The sequence below is a fragment of the Anomaloglossus baeobatrachus genome, chromosome 9 (genome assembly GCF_048569485.1).
Source record: "Anomaloglossus baeobatrachus isolate aAnoBae1 chromosome 9, aAnoBae1.hap1, whole genome shotgun sequence".
Classification (NCBI taxonomy): domain Eukaryota; kingdom Metazoa; phylum Chordata; class Amphibia; order Anura; family Aromobatidae; genus Anomaloglossus; species Anomaloglossus baeobatrachus.
Genome location: NC_134361.1, coordinates 53234840 through 53254361, shown reverse-complemented (window position 1 = coordinate 53254361; position 19522 = coordinate 53234840). Strand labels below are relative to the sequence as shown.

At 44.5% G+C, this 19522-nt stretch overlaps 1 protein-coding gene across 5 annotated transcripts in view; it reads right to left on the bottom strand.

The window, feature by feature from the left end:
* Positions 1 to 2664: 2664 nt before the first annotated feature.
* The window catches only part of LOC142250462 (UAP56-interacting factor-like), a 46175-nt gene continuing 29317 nt past the window's right edge, over positions 2665 to 19522 (bottom strand). For 2 of the 5 annotated variants that reach the window (XM_075322646.1, XM_075322645.1), the window contains exons 6-10: positions 7650 to 7702; positions 7503 to 7577; positions 6216 to 6336; positions 3174 to 3294; positions 2824 to 2906 (exon numbers count right to left, since the gene is read on the bottom strand). In XM_075322646.1, coding sequence (XP_075178761.1) covers positions 3184 to 3294; positions 6216 to 6336; positions 7503 to 7577; positions 7650 to 7702 — 360 coding nt within the window. In that variant the 3' untranslated portion in view covers positions 2824 to 2906; positions 3174 to 3183. Of the gene's footprint in view, positions 2907 to 3121; positions 3295 to 6215; positions 6337 to 7502; positions 7578 to 7649; positions 7703 to 19522 lie in introns of all 5 variants that reach the window. The other 3 variants (XM_075322648.1, XM_075322647.1, XR_012725191.1) reach the window with 2 other exon arrangements.

Below are 19522 nucleotides of genomic sequence, written 5' to 3'. Positions count from 1 at the left end.
TGTAGTACCTGTGACGACCTGGCTTGTCCAGGGCGCCACACATATAGTGGGCCTCCACTCTTTCATTGTTTGTGGAACTGCCTATTTCCATCAGTCCCATTTACAATGAATGGAACAGATGCTTAGCATGGACACCTCCTCTCCATTCTTGGACATGGCTGCAGAGCTCAACTCTTAAGGGGGCTTTACACGCTACAATATCGTTAATGTTTTCTCGTCAGGGTCACGTCGTTAGTGACGCACATCCGGCGTCATTAACGGTATCGCAGCGTGTAACACTTACCAGCGACCTTAAACGTCCTCCAAAGTGGTGAAAATCGTTCACCATAGAGAGGTCGTCCTAAAACCAAAAATTGTTAATGGTTGTTTATAGATGTTGTTCCTCGTTCCTGCGGCAGCACACATCGCTGTGTGTGACACCGCAGGAGCGAGGAACCGCACCTTACCTGCATCACGCCCGCAATGAGGAAGGAAGGAGGTGGGCGGGATGTTACGTCCCGCTCCTCTCCGCCCCTCCGTTTTGATTGGCCGGCCGCTTAGTGACGTCGCCGTGACGCACAACGCACCTCCCCCTTGAGGGAGGGATTGTTCGGCAGTCACAGCGCCGACGCCGACCAGGTAAGTGCGTGTGATGCTGCCGTAGCGATAATGTTCTCTGCGGCAGCGATCACATGATATCGCATGCACGACGGGGGCCGGTGCTTTTGTGTACGATATCGCTAGCAATTGCTAGAAATATCGTAGCGTGTAAAGCCTGCTTGGGGTACTTTGCACGTTGCGACATCGCTACTGCAATATCGTCAGGGTCAAATCAAAAGTGGCGCACATCCGGCGCCAGTAACGACGTCACAACGTGTAAAGCCTAGATGCACCGATAAACGATCAAAAAAGTGTCGTAAATCGGTGATCTGTGTAGTGTCGGTCATTTCCATAATTTCGCTGCAGCGACAGGTACGATGTTGTTCCTCGTTCCTGCGGCAGCACACATCGCTGTGTATGAAGCCGCAGGAGTGAGGAACATCTCCTACCTGCGTTCCGCCTGCAATGAGGAAGGAAGAAGGTGGGCGGGATGTTTACGTCCCGCTCATCTCCGCCCATCCTCTTCTGTTGGCCGCCTGCCGTGTAATGTCGCTGTGACGCCGCACGACCCGCCCCCTTAGGAAGGAGGCGGGTCGCCGGCCAGTGCGACGTCACAGGGCAGGAAAGTGCGTGTGAAGCTGCCGTAGCGATAATGTTCGCTACGGCTGCTATCACAAGATATTGCAGCTGCGACGGGGGCGGGGACTATCGCGCTCGGCATCGCTACAATTGGCTTGCGATGTCGCAGCGTGCAAAGTACCCCTTAGGTTCCAGATCCCCAATCTTGGGATTCCAGGGAGTCCCAATAGTCGGACTCATAGCCAAGAATGTATGGTATTACCATGGTTGGCAGGCAATCCACACCGGAAAGTACGCCTTGGGACTGCTAGGAGCTTCATATTTCAGACCTTTAAAGCAATCAGCAAGGAGATAATTATTTTAGGAATATCCCTTTAACAGCTTGGTACAAACACTTTAATGAGATTGTAAGGAGTCTTATTGCCAATGCTCTATGGGAAAAATATGCAATATAGCTCTTTCCTTGAACAAAAAACATCTCACAATGTAGGTAACTATCCTTTATATCAATGGCTGTCCTCTTAACTAGCCCCACAATATGTCAAAATTTAAAGGGAACCTATCATCAGATTTGTCCCTTATGAGCTGCACCCACTACCAGTGGGCCCTTATATACAGCGTTCTAGAATACTGTATATAAGAGCCCAGGCCGCTCTGTATAACATAAAAAAGAGCTTTTTTTTATACTCACCCATGGTCGGGTCTGATGGGCAACGCTGGTCTTGATCCGGTGCCTCCTCTCTTCTTGCGATCCTTGCGATCCTTGTCCTCCTTCTTGCTTCGAGTGGATGATGTAAGCTACTTCATTCACACAGTATCCTCCACTGCACTCCTGCGCACTTTTCTCTGCCGTGTAGATCAAAGAACTAATGTGCACGAGCGGGACAAGGTCAAAGACCGCCCGCGTATGCGCACTACAATTCTTTGATCTGCCTTCAGCAGGGCAGAGAGAAGTGAATCTGCGCAGGAGTGCAATGGAGGACACTGTGTGGATGATGTCATCCACACGGAGCAGGAAAGGAGGATGATGATCGCAAGCAAAGCAGAGGCGCCGGCTGAAGACCAGCGACACCCATTGGACCGAACCACAGGTGAGTATAATAAAAGGGGTTTTTTATGTTCTACAGAGCAGCCTGGGCTCTTTTATACAGTATCCTAGAATGCTGTAAATAAGGGCTCAGTGGTGGTGGCTGCAGTTTATATGGGAAAAACCTGGTGACAAGTTCCCTTTAATAGGATCTGCCATGGCGGCTAATATTAGTCTATTTGCAAGGCTCATTAAAGGGTCGGACACTGACTGACAAGGCACATACACGGCTACGCTTGAGGGATAGTTAGAGCTAATTTGCTAATAATAGAGTGAATTTTGAGCAAATCAGCTTATTGCTGACTAATCTCTAATTTCCGTTTAATGAGTCATATATCCATATGCAGTAATAAAATTAGTCATACAATATCCCTCATCCCAATATGTAAAAATTCAGAAACAAGACAATTACATTACACTTTAAAACTTTATTATATATGAGTATGATGGGAGTTGTGATCCGTAATTCTTTGGCGCACTGCATTAAGTAACTTGTCTCAATTCGCAAAGTCCCAGAGAAGAGCAGCAGAGGTTTACAGGTTCTTCTGTCCACATGCAGTTCATATTAAGCGAGCACAACCGTCCGTCCCCCCCTCCTCGCTGGTGTATACTGTCCTTTAATCTTGAGAGTAGAAAAACGATCATTCAATGTGACATTAGTCTGAAAAATACACAAAATCTCATCAGCATTTCTTTTCCAGTGCAGCAATGAAATAGGAATAATCAATCAAAATAAATCTAAAAACTTGGCACAATATAAGACATTCACTAAAGAGGCACCTCCGAAGATGGGGACAACCCACTCAGTGCTACTACTATTCAAGCTTTATGGATTGGATCTTCACAACTTCACTGAGTAAAATGCCACACACATACCATAGAGCAGTTAATATGACAGCTATAGGACCTTGGAGAAAGGGGGCCCAACCTGGGTGGTCTCATTCCCTTGGTTGTAGGGTGATAAGAATCTGTGCAGTACCCTTCTTTCCAGAAGATCTACTTTGGAGATGACTATGGTGCGTGTTGCTGACGTTCTTGTTTGCTGCATTCTAGATGGATCAAAAGAGTTTTCCCATTACTAAAGTGACTTCCTTTCATTTGTCCTAACTATTCCTAACTAACACTTTCCCAATATACTTTTTCTACCTACTCTGCTCTATTAAGCTTATCTGTCTGCGGTGTGTATATTCCTTTATGTCAAATGAAAGCACCACACTGTCAAGCAAGCTGAGAGGAAAGACCGCAGCTGCCCGTGCCCATAATCAGGGTTCGGGGTGCTGCAGTCTCTCGCTTGTGTTCTCCCCACGGAGGACTCTTGTGACTCTACAGCAAACAATTGATATGCTGCAGCTCAGAAAGCCGCAATGCAGTGGCCATGGGATTTATAGAAATCCCATCCACTGTGCGCAGCATTTTGGATGCAGCCAAAACACTGTAAACATTGATAGTGGGCATGTACCCTAAAGGTTTTTTGGTCTGGGCATAACAAATGAGGTCGCAGAGAGTATGAATGCAACTATAGAGTCATGGGGCCTGTCAATGACAGTGCCATTTTTAGTGCAGGACACACATTCAACTGAAATATATTGTGGCACTTAGAGTCACTGGCTCCTTATTACAGGAAGGTGGACAATATTACAGGAAAGGGGCCAGGATGGAGGACAATATTACAGGAAAGGGGCCAGGATGGAGGACAATATTACAGGAAAGGGGCCAGGATGGAGGACAATATTACAGGAAAGGGGCCAGGTTGGAGGACAATATTACAGGAAAGGGGCCAGGATGGAGGACAATATTACATGAAAGGGACCAGGATGGAGGACAATATTACAGGAAAGGGGCCAGGATGGAGGACAATATTACAGGAAAGGGACCAGGATGGAGGACAATATTACAGAAAACGGGCCAGGATGGAGGGCAATATTACAGGTACCCATATATAGGACCAACATGCCCAAATTTTGCACTGGGGAACATAGGACTCTAATTGCACCACTGTCTTTGGCCCATAGGAGAAGAACAATACAAGTAAAGAGGATCTGTCACCATATTACTCAGCACACACACTTGTGTATTGTGATATAGCAACTGGCAATGTTGTAAATGGCCGGAATGTGTCGCAGAGGCAGACATCCTCTACGATCTAAACTTGGAATGTTTCTCTGGGACTTGTAGTTCCATGAGGATTTTATTAAACATTCAGGGCTGAGTTCATTGGATGGTCAGAAGTGATGGGCGGGACTGACCATCCACATACCTCCCATACATAGGTGTGTCTAATGTGTTTTAATGAGGCTGTTTGTCACATGATCTCTGTGTGCTGGTGGGAGCCATCTTGGTTAGAGCACATAATGCAGTAGCTCTTTGCATGCAGAGCTAGCGAGAGCTCTGAACCTTCAGGGAGCTGCAGAATCTGCAGGCTCTGGACTAACAGCAAGAGCCATTAAATGGGAGCGTGTCTAATGGCCGGGAGTGAGCCCAGTGTGACAGTCTCCATGGACTGGATGGAGCCAGATTGACAGCTTGCAAACCTACTGACAGATAACACCCTAGAAAAATGGGACTGTACTGGCTGAGGCCAGTGCATGAACTGTGTGTATAATTACGTAGCTAATTCAGAGAGCGGGAAGCTATTTCACTTACTGACTGTGTACCGTTTATGTTATGCAAATCAAAAGTATGGCTTATGGTTGATTTACACAGACCATTTATCCAGAAGTGAATAAACTGACTGGATTGTTTAAATGACAAATTGCTCCTGCGTGCCTTTGTCCTCCTGCCAGACGAGTGTCCCCCAATACATTCAGTGAGCGCAGCATCACAGTATGCTTTTGTGTGTGTATATATATATATATATATATATATATATATATAAGTGCCACGTCTTGTTCTAGCTCTAGTGCTTTCCTTAACCAAGAATCAGCAAAAACATTAGTGCATGCCCTCATCATCTCCCACCTCGACTACTGCAACCTCCTGCTCTCTGGCCTCCCTTCCAACACTCTTGCACCCCTCCAATCTATCCTAAACTCTGTGGCCTGCTTAATCCACCTCTCCCCTCGCTACTCCCCAGCCTCGCCACTCTGCCAATCCCTTCACTGGCTTCCCATCACCCAATGACTCCAGTTCAAAATATTAACCATGACATACAAAGCCATCCACAACCTGTCTCCTCCTTACATCTGTGACCTAGTCTCCCGGTACTTACCTGCACGTAACCTCAGATCCTCACAAGATCTTCTTCTCTACTCCCCTCTTATCTCCTCTTCTCACAATCGCGTACAAGATTTCTCCCGTGCCTCCCCCATACTCTGGAACGCTCTACCTCAGCATATCAGACTCTTGCCTACCGTGGAAAGCTTCATGAGGGACCTGAAGACCCATCTCTTCCGACAAGCCTACAACCTACAATAACCCTCAGTCCAGTAGACCACTGCGCAACCAGCTCTGTCCTCACCTATTGTACCATCACCCATTCCCTGTAGACTGTGAGCCCTCGCGGGCAGGGTCCTCTCTCCTCCTATACCAGTCTGTTTTGTATTGTTAATGATTGTTGTACGTATACCCTCTTTCACTTGTAAAGCGCCATGGAATAAATGGCGCTATAATAATAAATAATAATAATAACAATAATATTGAATGTGTTTTCCCAATTGTGTGCACTTTCATCTGTGATTACTTTAATAATATATAAAATAAAGCTTTGGTATATTTTTTTTGTTCATAGCCTTGTTGAATGGTTTTATATCTAACATTAATAGAAAAAGTCACGCCTCTTCTGCATTTTGAAGCCACTCCACGTTTTGGCTTACAGGTGCTGATGAAATACTGACTGTGCATATTGCCCTGATCGCTGAGGATAGGTATGTATTGCAATGCTAAGAAGTTTAGACCATCACAACTCATTCAGATGTAGCTGAAACAGGAAATCCAACATATACTGCAAGTTCATTTATAGCCTGTAACTCACGCGATTGGCCATAGCTCTGAAATTAAATCTTAGAGGAACGCCTTTGGGAGGGGGATCTGTGGACTGAACTCCTGTTTTTCTAAATCTCCCTCCTGGCCGCTTCATTACTGGCTTTTTGGGACTAGAAAATTGAGAAAAATAAAAACAAAATGATGTATTAATTTCATTGAAATGCTTCTTAAAGATTAACTGTCAGCAGGTCAAAAGTGGACAATTTTTTCTCTTACTTAGTTTCCCCAGTATGCCTTTTTTGTGGTTCTAATTTCTGCCTTACATTTACAGGGATGTCAGCCTTTTTATTAATGCTAATTTTTATGGCTTTTACAAGGGGTCCTGTCTCAATGGATCCTCTGGGGTGTGACTTTAGGCTGCTCTGCATAATTAACTGATAAGCATACTGGCATCCCTGTGCTGTTCTGCCCCCTTCTCCTGTCGGGACGTCAGGTCTCTCCCTTGCCTGGCTGTCCTGCGGTGTCTGCCTCATCCTCAGTTCATGTTGCTGTCTCCCAGGGCCTGCACACACCACACAGTCCTCCTGGGAATGTCCATAAGATGCAGACGTGGCAATGCCCCATTTAGTAAAGAGCCAGTGCACCCTGACCCAGAAGTGCCTCTCAGGTAAGCTGAGAGGTTTCAGGTATTTAAGGCACCTTCCCCTTTAGGTAGGTGCATGGGCAACGAGTTCCTACATTGCTAGTTCTCAGGTCTAATTGTACTGCTGCTGTCATTGTGCTGTGTTCTGCTGCTGACTCGTATCTGTGTTTTAGTGCTTTACAAGTCTGCTGCCTACTACTGCTGCAAATATCCATGCCAGTCGCCTACCACTATACCCATTGCCGCAAGTATCCTTATCGGCCACTGCTACTGCATCCATCCATCCATCCTAGCCGAATCCACGATACAGGCTGCTGCTGTTTCTATTACAAGAGACTGTATAGTATACGTGTCGCCAGCTGCCGAGGTACTGCAGATCCCCTGGGGCTGCCCTCTGCCGGCTGCTTACCAGCGGTGCACCTAATGACTCGACAACTGGTCCAGTTCTCTCCTCCAAGCAAGTAAATGGCACTTTCAGTCCTAGGAACCCACTAATGCTGTGCTCGCCTTGAAGGCATAACAGTAGCAATATGTAAAAAGAGCAAGATTTCTGGAACCATATTGGGGATTTAGAAAAAAAAATAATACTCAGGATAAAACAAGAGCAAATACTGGACACTTTTGACCTTCTGACAGGTTGTCTTTAATTGTTAAAGTACTCAAGCATTATGAGAGACGCGGATCTCTACTCACTCGGGAATAAAACCTGCTTTAGGGTTGGGAACTGAAACCGTTAAGGTGGATCCAAAGCCGTCATTGTTCTGCCACCTGGTGAAGAAGGAAATAGTCATTACAAGTTCCAAATGACTTTAAGGATAATAAGCCAGTAATAGTAATAACCTTCCAATATTTGTCTGTCTCTTCCCACGATTTATAGAGACTTGTTGTGTCAACTGGAAATGGAAAAGAAAGATTGAAAACCTTTAACTTTAACATTAACTTTTTTTATATAAGTTTTATGTGTCAACTTATTACAGAGCCTATAGAAAAACCTGAAATGGAGCTCAACGTCTCCAAGACTGACTTCAACAGGAAGTGACGTCACTGCACTGGGTCAACAAACACGATGATGTCATAATATAGACAAATGTTGATATCTCTGCATGGGCATAATACAGAGATATTACCGAACATGGGCACTTAATAAAGTGAAATAACTATCATGATGAAATCACAGTCCTGGAATAATACACATAGCACACTTCTTCACAATGTATAATGTCTCCCAGTAGCCTTCTAAACTGTATAATTGGCTCCCACATAGCCCTCCACACAGTATAATGGCCCCCACACAGCCCTCCGCACAGTATGATGGACCTCACACAGCCCTCCGCACAGTATAATGGCCCCCACACAGCCCTCCGCACAGTATAATGGCCCCCACACAGCCCTCCGCACAGTATGATGGACCTCACACAAACCTTCACACTGTATATATGCTTGCATTAACACTAGAAGTCCCAGAAATTTTGAGCTCCCCCCTCCCGAAAGAGGGTCAAATGACCCTTAGTCCAAACTGAATAGAACTAACTAGAAACTAAATGGCTAAACTCAATGGAAAACAACAACCTCCTGTGGTGCGACAGTAATGGCCTTAATTACAGAACAAAAGACGGTGATTATAGGATGTTAGCTAAAATCCTTCAGGTCAGTCAACCCGTCTCTGGGATCCAAAGGTAGAAATGTTAAATTACCCCTCTCTGGGACTTCTAGTGTTAAAATGGCTTCCAAGTATAATGGCTTTCAAATTACCCTCTATAAAGTATAAAGGCTCCCTTATAGCCCTACAAATATTATAATAGCCCCACATAGCCTTTCTATATAGTTTTTATTGGCCTCAATGAGTCTTCTACATAGTATGATGCACCCTCCATAGTTCTTAATATTGTATAATGGGCCTCACATTGTCTTCCATATAGTATTATAATGCACCCCGATAGTACTCGATATACTATATATGGGCCCCGCATTGCCTTCCACATAGTACGATGCACTATATGCGCTCCCTTTATCACCCTTACTTTGAACTGTATCGGCATCTTTGATGCCAATACAGTTGAAATTGTGATGACTGGTGGGGAGGGCCATTGTTGTCACTGGTATTGGGTCCCCCACCCGACTCATGGGCCCCAAAGCAACTGTGTATTCTGCCGCCATTGGTAGTATGCAATTGATGCAAGGATAATGCAAACAGTGATGTCACAGCACAAAGGTAATGAACAGAGTGATGTCACAGTGAAGGGATAATGCAAGGGAAATGTAAAAAGTGATGTCACAGTACAAAGGTAATAAACACAGTGATGTCACAGTACAAAGGTAATGAACACAGTGATGTCACAGTACAAAGGTAATGAACACAGTGATGTCACAGTACAAAGGTAATGAACACAGTGATGTCACAGTACAAAGGTAATGAACACAGTGATGTCACAGTACAAAGGTAATGAACACAGTGATGTCACAGTACAAAGGTAATGAACACAGTGATGTCACAGTACAAAGGTAATGAACACAGTGATGTCACAGTACAAAGGTAATGAACACAGTGATGTCAGAGTACAAAGGTAATAAACACAGTGATGTCACAGTACAAAGGTAATGAACACAGTGATGTCACAGTACAAAGGTAATGAACACAGTGATGTCACAGTACAAAGGTAATAAACACAGTGATGTCACAGTACAAAGGTAATGAACACAGTGATGTCACAGTACAAAGGTAATGAACACAGTGATGTCACAGTACAAAGGTAATGAACACAGTGATGTCACAGTACAAAGGTACTCCTAGCTACAGTACACATCAGGTTAATTACCCGATGTGTACTCCAGCTACATGTGCAGAGAGCAGGGAGCCGGCACTGGCAGCGAGGGCGGACGCTGGTAACGAAGGTAAATATCGGGTAACCTGTAAACCGTAGAAAAACCCTTATTAAAAATAATTTTTATTTAATTTGAATTAAAATAGATATCCCAAGTTGAAAGACATACACACATATAAATACGAACACATGGAAAAAGTGTCACAGTGCAGAATGGGAGTGGTCAACACCCTACCACTTCTCCCTACCTAGCCTGCGGAGGTCGGCACCCTAGATCACGTAATGGCGCCCCCGCTCGGACGTCGGCTCACCCTCCTCTCCCTCCACTAGATTATAAGTGCAGCTAGTCTGGGAGTATAGGAGTGCTCAAAAAAGGAATTTTTCTGCACTGTCTCAAAATGATAATACAAAAATACAACAATTTAAATGTCAGGGATAAGACCTGTTCTCAGATGACACATTTGTGAGTATGCCTCTACAGGAAAGGGGTGTAGACACAAACAGCGGGCTCTGTTAAATGAGGTCAACATGTCATGGTTTCAAACATAATTCAGAGGGGTTTTATGCATATATGTTAGCTCTAAGATGTATACTCAATAGCAGCATAAAGGTGAACATATACTTGAAATGCTGTGCATATAGCAGCCTGAAAATAGGAGGGGAGTACCCTCAGGCCCAATAACACCCTGCTTCCACCAGTGTAAGGTTACAACACACTGGTAACATCCAATGACTCCCCAACCAGAACATGTACAATAATCCTCAGAGACAACCCCGTGGTGATAACAGCATAAATAGTAAATTCCACATGGATCAAATATTCCACTAACACCCAATCACTGTAGGAAAAAGTGACAATAGTATAGTCAAGTACTTAGCTTGTTATGCAAACTTGGACCAATCGTCAGATAGCCATATACTTAAGTGAAATCACTGGACGCCTAAATATGTACAGGCTGATACAGGAACCGCTTTTCCAGCTCTGCTCGACGCGTTTCCCCCTGGTATCTAGTCCCACCAGGGTTCCTCAGGAGCTCCCACAATGGGGTATGTGCAGCTGGCCACAGTCTGCCGTACTGCCTCGGTCCTAATCCCCGCCTCTGCACGTGGGGAAAAGAAGCGTTCTTTAAAAATGGCGCTTTACCTACGTCACCGGAAGTGGCGTCTGCCGGAGCGGAAGTGACGCGCAGGTGGGAATCCCCGTGCATCCCACCGCTGTTAGTCACCGCGTCAGGCTCTGCCCACGTCACCGGAAGTGACGTCCGCCCGAGCGGAAGCGACACGCCGGTGGAACGCAGCGTGCGCTCCACCGCGGCCGACCACCGCATCACTAAGGACGCCCCCCAGTGTGACGTGAGCAGATCGTCAGATGACAGTGGAACGCTATATGCGCTCCACTGTTCCACTCCATATTCCAAACCCTGGGAATGAACTAGCGTCCAGATGATCCACCGCAAATCATCCCCATTAGCAGCACAGACGTTCATTAATGTGACGTCAGCTGTGGGTCATATCTTAATAACTTTAAACATTCCATAGCACCACTCTGCACCCTTTCTATTAGGTCTGGGTGACCCGGACTACCAATGATAAGCCAGAGGAGCTTCTCATAGAACGCCCTATAAGTACAACCTATAATTACACTTCAATAGGGATATCAAAAATAATGCATATATGGATCAATACATCCACATACAAGTATCCTACACATGAAGACCTTCCAATCAAAGATCATAGAAAACCCCGCAGTCAAACTGACATATACAGGTTGGCTGATTAACGCTGACTCCCATATATCCGGGAGAGAATATATATCCCAATTATACAAAATGCTTTTTTTAAAGAAATCAGATGAAACTAGAGAAAGTTAGTTGTTCATTCAGGCCTCCCGGATTGGTGGATTCCAACCAGAAGATCCAGCGTGTCTCCCTCTGAAGCAACTTTTTGTCCCAGTCTCCCAGGCGAATCGATGGAGGAATTACTTCAATGGTCTTAAAAGAGAAAGACCCCAAGTCGCCGTTGTGATAAGCATTCACATGTCGGGCTAAGGGTGTGTCCCGCTTGTTTCTCACATCACCCAGATGTTCTCCTATCCGCACTTTCAGTTGTCTTCTGGTCTTTCCTACATAGTCCTTCGGGCATGTACATGTACAGAGGTAGATTACTCCCTCCGTTTTGCAATTTGCAAAATTGCGATTTTTATAAATACGTCCAGTTACTGCACTGCAGAACTCCTTGGAGGGTATGATATGCTTACAGTACATACATGAACCGCATTTGAAGGTACCAACGTCTCTTCTATCTAGCCATGTGCCACTTCTTTTTGGGGGGACATAAAAGCTATGAACAACCTCGTCTTTAATTGTCTTCCCTCTCTTAAAAGTTACCGAGGGGTATGCAGGTATGCTCCCACAAATATCAGGGTCACTTTTTAAAATGCCCCAATGTCTCCTCAGTATGGCCATTACCTTCGAATGCTGGTCATCATACATCCCAATCAGCCGTGTAACCTGATCAGCATCTTTTTTGGGGGTGGTGACCAGCAGGTCCCTACGATTGCTATGAAAAGCATTGCTGTACGCTTTCTCTATAATATTCACAGGGTACCCCCTTTCCCTAAATCTCTTTTTAAGATGGAAAGACTGCTTTTCATACTCCGGGACTGACGAGCAATTCCTCCTCAATCTCAGAAATTGTCCCTTCGGGATCCCAGTTTTAAGACTCACTGGGTGATGGCTTTCCCAGTTCAACAAACTGTTTGTAGCGTTTGGTTTTCTAAAGATAGAGGTACTTAGGGTCCCATCCGTTTCTTTCGTTATTAAGACGTCTAAGAAGGGGAGTTTGTCCCCCCCTATCTCATACGTGAACCTCAGGCCTAGATCATTAATATTCAATTGGTTCACGAAGTCAATGAAGGACTCTGCTGATCCTCGCCACACAACCAGAATATCATCTATGTAGCGTCCCCAGAACTGAATCTGGGGACCCCACATATCATCATCCAGAAACACAACAGTATCCTCCCACCAACCCAGGAGCAAGTTTGCATAAGTGGGAGCACAAGGGCTCCCCATTGCAGTGCCCCTGAGTTGGTGGTAATACTTGGCATTAAAAATAAAATAGTTGTGTGTCAGGATGAATTTTATCAACTGTAAGATGAAATCATTATGTTGGGACATATAAGTCCCTCTGGAGTTAAGAAAATGCCTTATTGCTTCTAGACCAATATTGTGGGGGATGCAGCTATATAAGGACTCAACGTCAATGGACATAAGTAAGGCTTCTGAATCCACCACCAAGCCCTCAATTTTGTTAAGCAAATCCATTGTGTCCCTTAAGTACGATGGCAAGGATATTACAAATGGCCGAAGGATTTCATCCACGTATACACTACAATTCTGGGAGAGAGCCTCTATCCCAGACACAATGGGGCGACCCTTCACTGGAGATATTCCCTTATGAATTTTCGGGAGGGCGTAAAAGGTCGCCACCATTGGTGTTTTGGGTAGCAGAAAATCAAATTCCTCTGATGATATCAATCTCGTTGCTTTCGCCTCACACAGCATGCCCTTAAGATCTTTAAGATAGCATGGAGTTGGGTCTGACTTCAAAATTTCATATGTTGAACGGTCTGATAAGATAACCTGGCACATCATTAGATATTCCTTCTGATTCATTATAACAACATTGCCCCCCTTGTCGGAGGGCTTTATTACTATATCTGAATTACTCCCCAAACTTTGGATGGCCATTCTCTGTTCGATCGTCAAGTTCGGTCTAGTTGGTGTCGACCTCGGATTAATCTTTTTAATCTCATCACAGACCAATTTACAAAAAATGTCGGTGCTGTTAAACTCACTCACAGGAGGCATTCTTTTACTTTTGAGTTTCAAACCTGAAAATGGTCCCTCTCCCTCAGGTCTGTTACTCTCCTCCTCCAGACTCATTAACAAATTGAAATCAGACATCAAATCAATGGGTATTCCTAACTGTGTGCATTTAATTCGATCATGGTTGGCGAAAAACTTCTTCCACTTGAGTTTCCTTATAAATAGATTGATGTCCTTCACCCACGTGAAGGCATCAAATTTAACTGTGGGCACAAAAGATAAGCCTGTATGCAAAACCGAAAGTTCAGTATCAGTTGGTGTATATGCTGAAAGGTTAATGATCCTTAGATCCTTAGATCCTACGGTGACGTAGGTAAAGCGCCATTTTTAAAGAACGCTTCTTTTCCCCACGTGCAGAGGCGGGGATTAGGACCGAGGCAGTACGGCAGACTGTGGCCAGCTGCACATACCCCATTGTGGGAGCTCCTGAGGAACCCTGGTGGGACTAGATACCAGGGGGAAACGCGTCGAGCAGAGCTGGAAAAGCGGTTCCTGTATCAGCCTGTACATATTTAGGCGTCCAGTGATTTCACTTAAGTATATGGCTATCTGACGATTGGTCCAAGTTTGCATAACAAGCTAAGTACTTGACTATACTATTGTCACTTTTTCCTACAGTGATTGGGTGTTAGTGGAATATTTGATCCATGTGGAATTTACTATTTATGCTGTTATCACCACGGGGTTGTCTCTGAGGATTATTGTACATGTTCTGGTTGGGGAGTCATTGGATGTTACCAGTGTGTTGTAACCTTACACTGGTGGAAGCAGGGTGTTATTGGGCCTGAGGGTACTCCCCTCCTATTTTCAGGCTGCTATATGCACAGCATTTCAAGTATATGTTCACCTTTATGCTGCTATTGAGTATACATCTTAGAGCTAACATATATGCATAAAACCCCTCTGAATTATGTTTGAAACCATGACATGTTGACCTCATTTAACAGAGCCCGCTGTTTGTGTCTACACCCCTTTCCTGTAGAGGCATACTCACAAATGTGTCATCTGAGAACAGGTCTTATCCCTGACATTTAAATTGTTGTATTTTTGTATTATCATTTTGAGACAGTGCAGAAAAATTCCTTTTTTGAGCACTCCTATACTCCCAGACTAGCTGCACTTATAATCTAGTGGAGGGAGAGGAGGGTGAGCCGACGTCCGAGCGGGGGCGCCATTACGTGATCTAGGGTGCCGACCTCCGCAGGCTAGGTAGGGAGAAGTGGTAGGGTGTTGACCACTCCCATTCTGCACTGTGACACTTTTTCCATGTGTTCGTATTTATATGTGTGTATGTCTTTCAACTTGGGATATCTATTTTAATTCAAATTAAATAAAAATTATTTTTAATAAGGGTTTTTCTACGGTTTACAGGTTTTGATCCCTTAATAATTATCTATGACGGTTTTTTCTTGATACTAATGATATTATGGCTGGTTTCCTTGCTGGATCTATGAATGCTAATAATTGGTTGGATGATGCTAGAGAAGTTTTCTCTGAACTGTCTATAAATAACAGTTCTGTGACAAGCCCCTCCCTTAGAAATATTTTTGCTGATTTAACTACAGCATATAAAGAGAACATCAAATCTTGGTGGGAGGTCCAATCTTTGGACAATTACATTAAACAGAGGATTGTCCCTAGAGGTTTGCGGATTACTATTGTACCGGCAAACAGGTCCAGATCTACAGCACTTTTGGCCAAGTGGGAGGAAGAGTCGGTTTCGTCATCACTGCGGTTTATGGGCATTTTATTAGAGGAAGAGAGGATTACTCTTGAAAAATCCTCTAGTGCTCTACAGAAACTTATTGAGGAGGCTTTGAAGCATAAAACAGACCCTGAATTTACTAACAGAGAAACTACTCTCCAAACAACGATAGAGAAATATAGACTGAGTATTAAAGACAGAAAACATAAGAGGTTTATTAGAGATTTGTTTGAATTCAGGGACAAACAGGCATATGCTTTTCTGACAAAGGAACCACAACCGAGTGAGGTTTCCTCAACTGATCCAGAATCATCTGACACCGAGTCTAGACGGGTTAGAAATAAAGGCTTTTCAAAAAAGAGATGGAGGGGAAATGCAAACAGAGGAGGAAGACACTTTGTACCCAGAGATGTTCCCTCTGGACCATCAGCATCTTCCTCACTCTCTGCTTTTCCCTCAACTACGACACCCTCTTTTTTAGAAATGAGAGACCTGGGGCCATACGACCTCAGACAGAGAGCTCCCCCGCAGAACAGAAAAGTAAACTAGATCCTAAGGATCTAAGGATCATTAACCTTTCAGCATATACACCCACTGATACTGAACTTTCGGTTTTGCATACAGGCTTATCTTTTGTGCCCACAGTTAAATTTGATGCCTTCACGTGGGTGAAGGACATCAATCTATTTATAAGGAAACTCAAGTGGAAGAAGTTTTTCGCCAACCATGATCGAATTAAATGCACACAGTTAGGAATACCCATTGATTTGATGTCTGATTTCAATTTGTTAATGAGTCTGGAGGAGGAGAGTAACAGACCTGAGGGAGAGGGACCATTTTCAGGTTTGAAACTCAAAAGTAAAAGAATGCCTCCTGTGAGTGAGTTTAACAGCACCGACATTTTTTGTAAATTGGTCTGTGATGAGATTAAAAAGATTAATCCGAGGTCGACACCAACTAGACCGAACTTGACGATCGAACAGAGAATGGCCATCCAAAGTTTGGGGAGTAATTCAGATATAGTAATAAAGCCCTCCGACAAGGGGGGCAATGTTGTTATAATGAATCAGAAGGAATATCTAATGATGTGCCAGGTTATCTTATCAGACCGTTCAACATATGAAATTTTGAAGTCAGACCCAACTCCATGCTATCTTAAAGATCTTAAGGGCATGCTGTGTGAGGCGAAAGCAACGAGATTGATATCATCAGAGGAATTTGATTTTCTGCTACCCAAAACACCAATGGTGGCGACCTTTTACGCCCTCCCGAAAATTCATAAGGGAATATCTCCAGTGAAGGGTCGCCCCATTGTGTCTGGGATAGAGGCTCTCTCCCAGAATTGTAGTGTATACGTGGATGAAATCCTTCGGCCATTTGTAATATCCTTGCCATCGTACTTAAGGGACACAATGGATTTGCTTAACAAAATTGAGGGCTTGGTGGTGGATTCAGAAGCCTTACTTATGTCCATTGACGTTGAGTCCTTATATAGCTGCATCCCCCACAATATTGGTCTAGAAGCAATAAGGCATTTTCTTAACTCCAGAGGGACTTATATGTCCCAACATAATGATTTCATCTTACAGTTGATAAAATTCATCCTGACACACAACTATTTTATTTTTAATGCCAAGTATTACCACCAACTCAGGGGCACTGCAATGGGGAGCCCTTGTGCTCCCACTTATGCAAACTTGCTCCTGGGTTGGTGGGAGGATACTGTTGTGTTTCTGGATGATGATATGTGGGGTCCCCAGATTCAGTTCTGGGGACGCTACATAGATGATATTCTGGTTGTGTGGCGAGGATCAGCAGAGTCCTTCATTGACTTCGTGAACCAATTGAATATTAATGATCTAGGCCTGAGGTTCACGTATGAGATAGGGGGGGACAAACTCCCCTTCTTAGACGTCTTAATAACGAAAGAAACGGATGGGACCCTAAGTACCTCTATCTTTAGAAAACCAAACGCTACAAACAGTTTGTTGAACTGGGAAAGCCATCACCCAGTGAGTCTTAAAACTGGGATCCCGAAGGGACAATTTCTGAGATTGAGGAGGAATTGCTCGTCAGTCCCGGAGTATGAAAAGCAGTCTTTCCATCTTAAAAAGAGATTTAGGGAAAGGGGGTACCCTGTGAATATTATAGAGAAAGCGTACAGCAATGCTTTTCATAGCAATCGTAGGGACCTGCTGGTCACCACCCCCAAAAAAGATGCTGATCAGGTTACACGGCTGATTGGGATGTATGATGACCAGCATTCGAAGGTAATGGCCATACTGAGGAGACATTGGGGCATTTTAAAAAGTGACCCTGATATTTGTGGGAGCATACCTGCATACCCCTCGGTAACTTTTAAGAGAGGGAAGACAATTAAAGACGAGGTTGTTCATAGCTTTTATGTCCCCCCAAAAAGAAGTGGCACATGGCTAGATAGAAGAGACGTTGGTACCTTCAAATGCGGTTCATGTATGTACTGTAAGCATATCATACCCTCCAAGGAGTTCTGCAGTGCAGTAACTGGACGTATTTATAAAAATCGCAATTTTGCAAATTGCAAAACGGAGGGAGTAATCTACCTCTGTACATGTACATGCCCGAAGGACTATGTAGGAAAGACCAGAAGACAACTGAAAGTGCGGATAGGAGAACATCTGGGTGATGTGAGAAACAAGCGGGACACACCCTTAGCCCGACATGTGAATGCTTATCACAACGGCGACTTGGGGTCTTTCTCTTTTAAGACCATTGAAGTAATTCCTCCATCGATTCGCCTGGGAGACTGGGACAAAAAGTTGCTTCAGAGGGAGACACGCTGGATCTTCTGGTTGGAATCCACCAATCCGGGAGGCCTGAATGAACAACTAACTTTCTCTAGTTTCATCTGATTTCTTTAAAAAAAGCATTTTGTATAATTGGGATATATATTCTCTCCCGGATATATGGGAGTCAGCGTTAATCAGCCAACCTGTATATGTCAGTTTGACTGCGGGGTTTTCTATGATCTTTGATTGGAAGGTCTTCATGTGTAGGATACTTGTATGTGGATGTATTGATCCATATATGCATTATTTTTGATATCCCTATTGAAGTGTAATTATAGGTTGTACTTATAGGGCGTTCTATGAGAAGCTCCTCTGGCTTATCATTGGTAGTCCGGGTCACCCAGACCTAATAGAAAGGGTGCAGAGTGGTGCTATGGAATGTTTAAAGTTATTAAGATATGACCCACAGCTGACGTCACATTAATGAACGTCTGTGCTGCTAATGGGGATGATTTGCGGTGGATCATCTGGACGCTAGTTCATTCCCAGGGTTTGGAATATGGAGTGGAACAGTGGAGCGCATATAGCGTTCCACTGTCATCTGACGATCTGCTCACGTCACACTGGGGGGCGTCCTTAGTGATGCGGTGGTCGGCCGCGGTGGAGCGCACGCTGCGTTCCACCGGCGTGTCGCTTCCGCTCGGGCGGACGTCACTTCCGGTGACGTGGGCAGAGCCTGACGCGGTGACTAACAGCGGTGGGATGCACGGGGATTCCCACCTGCGCGTCACTTCCGCTCCGGCAGACGCCACTTCCGGTGACGTAGGTAAAGCGCCATTTTTAAAGAACGCTTCTTTTCCCCACGTGCAGAGGCGGGGATTAGGACCGAGGCAGTACGGCAGACTGTGGCCAGCTGCACATACCCCATTGTGGGAGCTCCTGAGGAACCCTGGTGGGACTAGATACCAGGGGGAAACGCGTCGAGCAGAGCTGGAAAAGCGGTTCCTGTATCAGCCTGTACATATTTAGGCGTCCAGTGATTTCACTTAAGTATATGGCTATCTGACGATTGGTCCAAGTTTGCATAACAAGCTAAGTACTTGACTATACTATTGTCACTTTTTCCTACAGTGATTGGGTGTTAGTGGAATATTTGATCCATGTGGAATTTACTATTTATGCTGTTATCACCACGGGGTTGTCTCTGAGGATTATTGTACATGTTCTGGTTGGGGAGTCATTGGATGTTACCAGTGTGTTGTAACCTTACACTGGTGGAAGCAGGGTGTTATTGGGCCTGAGGGTACTCCCCTCCTATTTTCAGGCTGCTATATGCACAGCATTTCAAGTATATGTTCACCTTTATGCTGCTATTGAGTATACATCTTAGAGCTAACATATATGCATAAAACCCCTCTGAATTATGTTTGAAACCATGACATGTTGACCTCATTTAACAGAGCCCGCTGTTTGTGTCTACACCCCTTTCCTGTAGAGGCATACTCACAAATGTGTCATCTGAGAACAG